This window comes from Dasypus novemcinctus, chromosome 21 (genome assembly GCF_030445035.2).
Source record: "Dasypus novemcinctus isolate mDasNov1 chromosome 21, mDasNov1.1.hap2, whole genome shotgun sequence".
Lineage (NCBI taxonomy): Eukaryota > Metazoa > Chordata > Mammalia > Cingulata > Dasypodidae > Dasypus > Dasypus novemcinctus.
Window position 1 is genome coordinate 71,497,753 of NC_080693.1, and position 11,916 is coordinate 71,509,668.

At 38.2% G+C, this 11,916-nt stretch overlaps 1 protein-coding gene across 1 annotated transcript; it reads left to right on the top strand.

Annotated features, from left to right (window-relative positions):
- Positions 1-343: 343 nt before the first annotated feature.
- On the top strand, positions 344-11,716 carry APOH (apolipoprotein H). Its single transcript, XM_058284586.2, has 8 exons — positions 344-449; positions 1,230-1,406; positions 2,569-2,665; positions 4,185-4,261; positions 5,998-6,186; positions 8,660-8,839; positions 10,039-10,236; positions 11,561-11,716. Exons 1-8 carry the CDS (start codon positions 386-388, stop codon positions 11,614-11,616), a joined length of 1,038 nt encoding a protein of 345 aa, XP_058140569.1. The 5' UTR covers positions 344-385; the 3' UTR covers positions 11,617-11,716.
- Positions 11,717-11,916: the final 200 nt, after the last annotated feature.

An 11,916-nucleotide genomic window follows, 5' to 3' on the forward strand; every position in this document is an offset into this window, starting at 1 on the left:
GGCTGTGGGTGAATCAGGGGCTCCTCCCCATTGGAGTACCATCCACTACATACCCAACACATAAAAGGACAGATCTAGGCTAGAGACCGGGCAATCTGGAAATCATCACGATTCTGTCAGAGGTAGGAATATTCTGTGCCATGGACTTAAATATCATGGAGACAGAGAAAACCAACTAGCAACAATTTCACAATAGACCCATAGAAATGGAAAGTAAATGATTAAAGAATGTAAGTCTTGGATTCCCTTTCAAATCGTGGTACATTATCTTCTATTTACAGAGATCAAAGTAAACAAAAATGGTTAATGTTTAAGTGTTCTTGTATTTATATTTCTTTTTCGTTGAGGAAAGTCACTTTGTTAGTGCCAGTGAGAATCATCCACAATGATTTCTCTGGGGCTCATCTTGTTCTCAAGTTTTCTTTGCCATGTTGCTATTGCAGGACGAAGTAAGTACTTTTGCTTTTGGAAAAATAATTTATATCCAACTCCCTACTACATATCAGGGATTATCTTAATTTGCCAGAGCTGTTGGCTTAAACAACAGAAATTTATTGTTTCACAATTCCTGAGGCTAAAAGTTTGAAATATCAAGGTATTGGCAGGGCCATGCTTCCTCTGAAATCTGTAGGGTCCTCGGGGTGGCTTGCCGGCCATCCATAACTCAGTTTCTGTCTCCATCATATAGTTGTCTCTTTCTCTGTCTTACAAATTGTGTCCAGATTTCCTCTGCTTATAGTGATGCAAGTAATATTGGATTATATGTCCACCCTAATCCAGTTGGGCCTCATTTTAGTTAATAATATCTTCAAAGATCCTATTTACAATTATGTTCACATTCATGGGATCAAGGGTAGGACTCAAACGTGTCCTTCTGGGGGACACAATTCAATTCATAACAGTGATCAATAGTGATCACTTTAAATTCCCTTTGGGATGGAATCCTGGGAGACTGGATTGATGCTTAGTCTCTCATCTTGCCACGTGTAGAGCTCCTGCACATTCTTAGCCAATGTAAGGCTCACTGTTTTCACCTGTAAATGTAGATAATAGTACCTACTTCAAAGGATTGTTGAGGGGATTCCATGATATGTTGTATATAAAGTATTTAGTATAGAACTTGGCATACTTACTAGTTGCATTAACTATTGATTTTTCATTTGTGTGCTAACTAAGCTTTTAAAATGCAAATATAAATTTCTTAACTACTGCTTTGTCCTCTATTTCAGCCTGTCCCAAGCCAGAGGAGCAACCATTTGCCACAGTTGTTCCATTGAAATCATTCTATGACCCAGGAGAGGAGATTGTGTTCTCTTGCAAGCCCGGCTATGTGTCCCGAGGAGGGATGAGACGGTTTATCTGCCCTCTCAGCGGGACATGGCCCCTCAATACTCTGAAATGTTTGCGTAAGTCTTCTTTTGAGTTCTCTTCCCTCGTATTTTGGGGATAACTTACCTTGTCATGCTAAGGGTAAGGTTGCAGAATGCTAAGAAACAGAGGATCTTGGGGTTCTCCTTGGGAGAAGGGAGTAAAGATAATAACCAGTATTTGGAGAAGAGGAGAAGATTATAGCGTGGAACTAGGGGAGGGTTAAAAACAGAGTCCTGGCTACTGTATGATAAAAGGAGAGGGAAACACTATAGAAATGAAAAGAGGAGATAACGTGCAATTTAAGCTGATGCGAAAGAAACACTTGGAAACATAATACTTGGGGAATTGTTATATCTTTGGGTTTTGCCTCAAAACAGAAGCAGATTTAATAATTACTGAAATGAATAGGAAAGTCATCTAAATTATAAGGATAGATGGATAGATAGAAAGATATTGCTTTATTGCAGAGGGTTGTTTTTATTCATTCCCCAGACCATGGTTCTTTGATATGTTGCTAGCATTATTTATTAGTTAAGTATTGAGCAATCAAAAAGATCAAATTTCTGGCAATTATATTTAGTAGTTAAGCAGTAAATGAATTGATGAACTTATCTGAGCTCTGGTTATTTTGGTTACATAGACATGAACTTTGTCAAAATTATACATGTTCATGCAAGTGAAATTGATATGCCTCTGATGTTAAAAAGTTAGATATAATATTTAATGAAAAACCAATATAACATCATTAAGGAAAATTTTTCTTTAAATTAGCTATAATTCTGGAACACTAATGATTTCATTTGTTCAAGTTATTTTTCTATGTGTATACTTTTACCTCATTGCATAGGGTATGTACTATTTTGTATTTTTCTATTTTAATATAGCATTTCATAAAAATGGACTCTGTATAGTCTTCATAATTCATATTTTATTGGCTGCATAATAGTTCAACTGTTGATATGCTATGATTAATTAAAACAATCCTCTGATTTTAACATTTAGATTGTCCCATTTTTCATTAGAGGTAACAGTGTAATAGACATCATAGTACATATATCATTCGATTCATTCTTAATTATTTTCTTAGAATAGTTACTAGTAGAGTTATTGGATCAAAGAGAGGAAATGAGTTTATATATTTCCATTTTAATGGAAAATTCTATAAATAGAAATTTACTCTCTGTCTTTAAATCACAGCCAGGGTATGCCCTTTTGCTGGAATCTTGGAAAATGGAGCTGTACGCTATACAACTTTTGAATATCCCAACATGATCAGCTTTACTTGTAACCCTGGGTAAGGACTTCAGGACGATGGAGTAGCTAACATATACAGCACATCTGTGCTCTTAAGCTAAACATCAAGGCTGGCCTTTAGGTTGGATATAAATCAAATTTAGATATGCTTTTAATATAAACCACAGGTGTTGCGAGTGGGGACAAGGTGAGGAGGATAACAACTAATGACTATAAGTTACAGCTACAACTAAGTGTTCTGTTCCTGATTACATACCTACCTGAGGAGGTACACTGAAATGACTAAAACTGGATGATAATTTCTTATAATCTTTGGGCCATATCTTGGCATAAGAGTTGTAATACTTTAGCAATAAGGCTTCGGCTTTAATTACAAGACCAACTGACTGACCTAGTAGTCTCTAGAAGAGAATTCTGTTGGGAGGGTTGGGAGTGCAATGACAGAGACATGGGGGTCTTAGTCCTCACCAAATGCAATATGGCATCCCCAGGACAAAAGCACTTACAGCTGCTCATACAGCCCATCTGTCCTGTGAGCAAAGACACCACTGTGACATTGTCAAGAGCACATTGGCTGCACATTAGGACACGTTTTTACTGAGGATCTTCATTTAGAATTGGAGATTAAGAAATACTATATGAGGGGGCGGCAGACTTGGCCCAGTGATAAGGGCGTCCGTCTACCACATGGAAGGTCCATGGTTCAAACCCCGGGCTTTCTTGACCTGTGTAGAGCTGGCCCATGTGCAGTGCTGATGTACGCAAGGAGTGCCATGCCACACAGGGGTGTCACCCGCGTAGGGGAGCCCCACGCGCAAGGAGTGTGCCCCGTAAGGAGAACTGCCCAGAGTGAAAGAAAGTGCAGCCTGCCCAGGAATGGCGCCTCACACATGGAGAGCTGACACAACAAGATGACGCAACAAAAAGAAACACAGATTCCCGTGCCGTTCACAACAACAGAAGCAGACAAAGAAGACGACGCAGCAAATAGACACAGAGAACAGACAACTGGGTTGGGGGGAAGGGGAGAGAAATAAATAAATCTTTAAAAAAAAAAAATACTATATGAAAGAGAAAGACAGTTTATTCATATGAAAGAGCAGTTTCCTGGTGGGTCTGATTTGGCTTCAATGGCAGAATGTTACATTTTCAATGGAAATACACTGAGTTGTCTTTATACGCTCTCATTAGCAGGCTTCTCAGAAAATGAATAGTTGAGATGACTCAGTTTAATTTACTTTGGGGATCCTGAAAAAGAAATGGTGCTTTGATTTCTGAGATCATGTAAGAAGCAGTTAACTTGGCCTGCTGGATGGAGGTGAGGGATTTGAGGGTTTGGCTTCTCCCACCCACCTGCTATAAAACCCGCCCATTCTTTAGTGATTTACCTTCTGTGTTGGACTGGGAGACTCAATTAGCCCCACAAGGAGCCTCAGGAAGACAGCATTCTGAGCTGGGGAAGAAGTCAGTGGTGTTAACATGAAACGATGCTCGGTGGGGAAGACATCCGAAATGCCATCAATAGAGTAAGCATGATGTGCTGAATTTTCCTTTTGCAGGTTTTATCTGAATGGAACTAATTCTGTTAAATGCACCCAGGAAGGGAAATGGAGTCAGAAGCTTCCTGTCTGTGCTCGTGAGTCTGTGGGCCCCAATTATGGAGGAGGGTGAGCAACTTGTCCCATTTAACCTAGGACTTCCTGGTTTTAGTACCAAAAGGCCTAGGAAACTCCTCCGACCCAGCCAATGAGACTGGTGACCCTCTGAGGGCTGTTCTTTGTACCTCATGTCCACCTCTTATGTATCTTGTCAACTCCAACAACTCCCACAGTGTTTGGGCGGGGGCTTGGAAATATATGGTATTAGTCGTTCAGGATTGGGCACAATCTGACATGAGTAACTTCTGGAAAAAGTCGGATGACATACCTTCGTGCCCTGGAAATTGGTTCACATTCATTTATTCAATAAACATGTATTGAGTGTGTACTATGTGCCAGATCCTGTTCTCAGCACTAAGGCTACAAGACCAAAGGACACGTGAGTTGGCCCTCAGGGAGCAAGTCAAGTGATGAAGGAGACAAGGAAATCAATCTTCACAGTAGCCTGGAACCCATCAAAGCATTTCTCATCCTAGAAGCTCATTGGAATTCCTCTAGAAGGCATTGACAGTTTATTCAATAATGCTCAGCCAAGCATCTTAGAGTCAAGTCCGGACTTAGCTTAGAATAGTGAGGAACATTCTTAGGTTCCCTAATTTATGATTTATACAAGTCCACACTTGGACGAGGATGCCCAGGACCTGCAATAATTGTTATGGTTTTTTATATTTCAGCCAAGTCCATCCTAGTAAAAGCAAGTGGAAAATAAAGCAATTTCAAATGAATACTGGTTTAAGAAAAATTGCATTACCAAAAAAAAAAGTTTGAAGGATAAACTAAGTAGAGTTTTTCACTCAGCAGTAGGAACTACCATGATTCCTATAAATAGATTCCCTTTTAAGCTGATTTATATCAAATATGTAAAACCATTTTTTATTTTAAGTTACAAGCAGAAAGGCTACTTTAGCTTTAGTCATCTAAATGAGAATGTCTCAGACTTTAATGAATCACCTGGGGAGCTTGCTAAACTACAGCCTGATTCAGCAGGTCTGTGGTGGGCTCTGCACATCCGCATTTCTAACAAGCCCGCGTTGCTAATCCATGGACCACATGTGGGGTAGCAAGGCTCTAGATAATTCAAGCTAAATTACATTTTGGTCTGCATTATCTTCCATTGTTAGCATAATGTTCTCTGAACTTGTTGAACTTCATTTTGGTGAGGTCAGGATGATAACCCACTACCACGTTTCCATGTCTCTGAACCTAATGCTAATGTAAGCTCCATTTATACAGAGCCCCAATTCAGGAGATATTCAACAGGAATAAATAAACCTGAACTAGCAGTGAAATTCAGAGGTCACAAATAACTTTGCACTAAGTTGCTCTCCCAGTAATTATTGCAGGATGGTACTTGAGCAATGTCCTTCTGACTTCTAGAAATGTGCTTCCGACGTCTAGAAACATTTTCCAAGGTAGCATTTGGACCAAAGGCTTTGTGGGAACCTAACCACTGCATTATTGTAAAAAGCAAATGAGCAATGACAAGATTTACATTTACTCCATTTTTGTGGTTTTTTGACTGGTTCAGATATTTGATTTTTAGATCATATTTACTTATTTGGCACCCGTAATTGGCAGTTTTTCCCCTGGCATTAAATCCAAATTTGCATTTTCTCAAGTTTAACTTTGGTCGTTTTTTTCTTTCTTTCTGGAAAGAGTATGTTTGTAAGGCCCGATTATTTTTTATAGAAATGATAATTCTTTCTTTCTCCAGCTGTAACCTGCACCCCACCACCTGTACCAAAGTTTGGAAGACTTAAAGTTTACAAGCCATCATCTGGGAACAACTCCATCTATGGGGACACAGCAGGCTTTGAATGTTGGCCAAACCATGCGATGTTTGGAAATGACACAATTACCTGCACAGTACATGGAAATTGGACCGAACTACCAGAATGCAGGGGTGAGTGCAATAAAAAGACAAAATCATTAATTTAATCCAGACTCCCATTTTTTTAATATCATTGAAAATTCTACTATAATGAACTATTTCAAGTTACCTCATTCAACCACTATTCTTTGAGCATCCCCATGTTTCAGGCAGTGTTTTCTAGGCACTGAGGATACCAGATGAACGAGACCTGGTTTCTGACCTCAGGAGAATTATGTAGAATTCAATTAACTTCTGGAACCACCTAGGAAAGCTTTGAAACCCTTTTTAAACTGGGCCTTAGAAGAGTGGAGAATGGGGGAAGGGCATGCTGGAGGAGGGCAGAGCAAGTTTAAAGTCAGGGAGGGAGGAAAGGACAGGATGTCTGTCCATGGACAACTGAATGCTTCAATGAGGCTGGTGAAGAGAAGCCTGGTTTTAATGGGGAGTGAAAAACTAGGTTGCAGCTAGATCGTGATAAGTCTTTACGATCTTTACCTAAATTTAAGAACTATAGAAATGTTGGATTTTTTTGAAAGATCATGAAAATTCTCCCTCTTTTGAGGTGAACTGTCATTACTGTCTTTGGTTGATGTCAGCTGCATAACACACAGACAAATTATAGAATTTACTTTTTGCACAGGCCTTATACTAAGGATCATCAGCTTCTGTTTTGGTATATACTAAAGACCTCTATTGAGTGATTCAAAACATAAGTGATTTCCAGCATGTGGGGACTTCCAAAAATAACAGTAGCTAGCATATTTTTGGGCACTCAGCTATGGGTCAGGCACCAATCTAGTGTTACATATGTGTTAGCTCATTTGTTTCTCCCAAGTTCTAAGAAGTAGGTTCTATATTTTAATTTTTTTAAGCATTCACATAGCTGCATCAACTGTTAACATGTTGTGACACCTGCTTTCTCTCTCTCCCCACTGAGAGATACTTTTTTTCCCCTGAGCCATCTGAAAATAAGTGTAGACCTTATAATGCTTAACCCATATATACTTCAGCAAAAATCTCCTAAGAACAAGGGCATTCTTTTATATTATCACAGTATCTGAGACTGTTAACAAATTTTCGATTATTAACAATAATAATTTAAGCAATTATAAGAATACAAACAATTAACAATAATATCATATAACATATATATTATGTGAAAACTTTCCTAATTGGCCCAGAAATATCCTTTATTCATGTGTTTTATTTTATATATGATCTAATCAAGAACCACGCATTGTACTTAGTTGTCATATCCCTTTAGTGTCCTTTCATCAAGAATGATCCCCTGCCTCTTTTGTTCTCTTTCATTGACATTTTTTAAGAGTACAGGCCAGTGGTCTTATAGAATGTTCCACAATCTGAATTTGGTTGGTTAGATTCAAGTTAAATATTTTTGTTAAGAATACTATATAGGTGCTATTGTGTCCATCATATTCCACCACATCAAGAGGCACTTAGTATCTAGTAAGTCTCATCAGTGGTAACACCAAGTTTGATTTCTTGGTCAACTGGTGTGTGCCAGAGCTCCCCTTGGAAAAACCATCTCTTTCTCTTTGGAAATAGTAAGGAACTTGTAGCAGATTGTAGGTGCCACTTTGAGACTGTATCTGTTCTGTTCTCTAGAAATTTTCTAGCAATCTGTTCTCTAACAATTGTTTTTAGTATCCATTATTGAACATTAATGGTATCAATTATGATATTGGTGGTTGCAAAATGGTAACTTTCCAGTTCTATCATTTCCTCTACATTTATTAGTTAGCAGTCTTCTGTGAAGAAGAGTTTTCTTTCTACTCACTTTTTTTTTAATATTATTATGGCCTCATGGACTCTTTATTCAATGAGCCAAAACCAAGCCAAGCAGTTTGAATATGAAGTTTGCTTTCATAATCACCACATTTAAAGTGTCCAAGGGTCCTGTTTGTGACTTCAGCTTTAATTTCCTATACTGGAGTAAATAGGGATATGGGTTTAGGATTCTACTATTAGAGGACCTTAAGGAAGACAGAGATCAGCACCATTTTTCTCATATGTTTCATGTCAACTTCTTGCATATTCTGAAAATAATGATAAGATTTAGGTTTAATATTTTAAAACCAAATGATGGTGTGCTTTTGTGTATGGGGGTAGTCTTTGTATTTCAGTTTCATGATTTGTCCACTAAAAAAGGCAGGCTATTTTTTTTTCTCCTTTCCAATATATCATCTTCAACTGCTTGGATGTGAAATTTGCAGTAAATAATACCTTGTGTTTATATGAAAGCCCAAAGAACTTGGCAGAGTACCATTGCTTTCAAAGTTTTGTTTGTTTTTTAATGCTCAGTGGTCCATGAGTATAATAAAAGGGGAATAAGATTAAGCACCAATGTCCCTAGAAATTATATGACAATACTAGGAACACCTAATGATTCAATGGTGTAAAGGAGCCTAGAATGTAACTATTCCATAATCACTGGAAACACTGTATATTTATTACTAACCCATCTTATTAAATAAACTTTTAGAAGTAAAGTGTCCGTTCCCATCAAGACCAGAAAATGGATTTGTGAACTATCCTGCAAAACGAATACTTTATTACAAGGATAAAGCCACATATGGTTGCCATGATACATATGTACTAGATGGCCCAGAAGAAGTAGAATGTAGCAAACTGGGAAACTGGTCTGCACAGCCAAGTTGTAAAGGTATGGAAATATGGGTGAGATCTTACATCGTCTGAGTTTCTGCAATAGATCAGCTTTACCTGCCATTTGCATGTTCCAATAATTTCCAATTGTTGTGAAGACTTTCTTCACCACTATCAGCATGTGAGAGGCTGAGATTTTGTGCATGAGGGAAACCTCATGATTAGGACTCTTACTTGAGATTAAATTGCATTAAATAAACAGATTCTTTGTAAGTCTTGATAATACGATGGAAGCTCACGTGGACCTTCCATAACTGTTTTCAAAGTACTTGCCTATGAGGGTCTATTTTGCTTGGCTCTCATCAAAACCAACCACACATGTAAGATAGTTTCAAGAAAAGGAGGTTTATTGTAAAAAAGGCAGCAGGCAAGGAAATGAAGTGCAACTGGTCCTCCTGGGGATTTAAACTGAAATTCAGAACCTATTGCTGCTCTGTCCATATCTCAATGGCCTCATGACTGCTCATGTTGCTGTAGGCTGGGCACTTTAAGTAGAAAGGGGAAATTGGGTACAATAAAATGACAAATGACTAGGGTCTTAGGCTGGGGTACCTAGAAGAAGAATCTAAGATGGGGATTCAAGTGTAGTTGGCTTATTAAGTGAGTATCTCAAAAGAAAGAGAGAGCAGTAAATGAGAGTGGGTAGCACTGGTTCTCAAAAGTTAGTATGCATCAGAATTACCTGGAAGGATTGTTTAAACACAGATTACTGTTCTCCAACTTCAGAGTTTCTGATTCAGTAGGTCTGGGATAGGACCTGAGAGTTTGCATTTCTCACTAGTTCTTCAGGTGATGATGATACTGCTAATGCAGGGACAATGTTTTGAGCAAGAACATTGTTTCAGCTAGAATCTAGTAGCTTCAGCATGACCCTGCAAGGAGCTCTGGAGCATGAATTGTACTCACATGCGTGATGATCTGACCAAGAGGCAAGGGGTCCTGCTTGCTTCTGCTCTGACCTTGCATGGCTTCCGTAGGGGAATAAAAGACCATCTTAAGTAGCAGCATATGTTTCCATTGATAAAGAGCTGTTATTAGCAATAATATTGACATTACTCACTATGTACATTTTTGGAATCTTCCTCTCTTGACCAGTTAGCATCAGGTATACTCATCTGCCTGGTTCAAATGCTATATTCTCTTTAAGAAAGAGTCACTGAACTCTGAAGTCTTGGCTACAAATATTCTTTCTTTCAGCATCTTGTAAATTATCTGTTAAGAAAGCCACTGTGCTGTACAAAGGAGAGAGAGTAAAACTTCAAGAACAATTTAAGAATGGGATGCTGCATGGTGAAAAAGTTTCTTTCTTCTGCAAAAATAAGGAAAAAAAGTGCAGCTATACAGAGGAAACCCAGTGTATAGATGGCACCATTGAAATTCCCCCATGCTTCAAGGGTAAGTCTAAGTTTGCAACTTCTAACCAGGACTTCTACTTGACCCTCATTATAATCAGCTCTTTTGTTATATAATGACTATAAAAGGCTATTTGGCCACCTTTTAAAAAAGGTGGGGTGGGGGAGAACAGGAAAAAACAATCAGGTGAAGCAGTGAGTTGCATAGAGTATGCATAAACATCTTCCTTTCCAATTCTTTCCCTTAAAACCCAGCACTGTGGTCTAGTCAATGAATGTGGAGGCGAATTATACCCTCTTATGTAATTCCAAATTAAGCTTGAATAATATTTGAGATTCTCACCTTTTGTCACCAAATTATGAAGAACTCACCTCAAATTACAAAGCAGTGTGACTGGTAATTGGTCTCTAGATCTAACAGCTTGTTCTTTCAGCAATCCATGGAGTTTAGACAAGTATGCATTGGAGCAAAGCATTTGTTAGAGCAAAATATTTTAAGGAAAGATGATATGTTTGTGTGAGCTAAAGGAAACGTCTAATGGCCAGTAGTTAGAGCTACTGACCTTTTAAGGTTTCAGGTTGGGATAGATATCTTTGTTGCGAGGAAGGAATAACCAGTCAGAGGCTGAAGCTGCTGTTGGCTCTGGGTTTAGAAATGCTCCAGGAACACTGACAACTCCATATCCTCAGGTGGGGAGAGGACAGAGCTGGGAACAGATGGAAATAACAGAGGGGTCTGAGGAGTGGACAGCCAGAGGGAGTGGAGGGAATGATGATCACTTGATAATACCTGCCTTACAGGGTTGATTACTGGAAATAATATGCATGACATGGAGTAAATGCTCAACAAATGACAGTTATTAGAACTAGTATAATTACGAATAACTAGAAAGACATTGAATACATTATTATTGTTCAACAATAGCAGGATCCTGCTGAGATGTTTGTTAAACACTAAACCTGATAAAGTGCAATAAACCTAGTAGAAATCAGTAGAAAAAATAATAAGAGGATAATGAAAAAAATCAGAGCCCTGTTGATGTATTTCTTTGGCTATCCCTTGTACTCTTCAGACAGATACAGCACTGTCAATGCATTGGAAAGTAAATAAAGGGTTGATACAGGTTTTTTTCCCTCTTAATCTTGACTGCCAGAATTATATAGAACTTATTATTTTCTCTCTTGGAAATATGTGCCTTAACATTTGCCTGATGTTTTCTTATGTCACTTAAACCCCACATTAAATGGTTTCATTCATATAATTTGGTCTACACATTCATAAAATGTATTTAATTTGGCTTAGTTATTTAACAAATTTCAGAAATTGTTGGTCTTAAAGTGTTTATCTTTTTTTCTCCCCCTTACAGAACACAGTTCTTTGGCTTTCTGGAAAACAGATGCATCCGATGTAAAGCCGTGCTGAAGTGGTTTTCAAATTCAAAATTAAATATCATACTTGCATCTGTTTGTCTAAAGAAACTAATGGAAGTGGAAAAAATAAATTTGCTGAATTAATGACTTCAGCCATTACAGTGTTACTTCTCATGGTAGTTTACGTCTAATTATGTTACCTGGTTAAGAAATCCAAATATTTGGAACACTATTATTTCATGACTGTGAGATGGAAAGTGTAAGCAATTATCTGGAACCCAGTTCTACTCCTAAGTGTTTTCACCTAAAACACCAACAGTGCAGTGTCTTTCACAGGATGACCCGCAGACCC

Excerpts from the sequence above, each read along its gene's own strand:
- APOH (XM_058284586.2), top strand. The coding sequence starts at position 386 with ATGATTTCTCTGGGGCTCATCTTGTTCTCAAGTTTTCTTTGCCATGTT. Across the intron at positions 450-1,229 it reads TGTTGCTATTGCAGGACGAA|CCTGTCCCAAGCCAGAGGAG; the intron begins GTAAGTACTTTT and ends CCTCTATTTCAG. Across the intron at positions 1,407-2,568 it reads CAATACTCTGAAATGTTTGC|CCAGGGTATGCCCTTTTGCT; the intron begins GTAAGTCTTCTT and ends TTTAAATCACAG.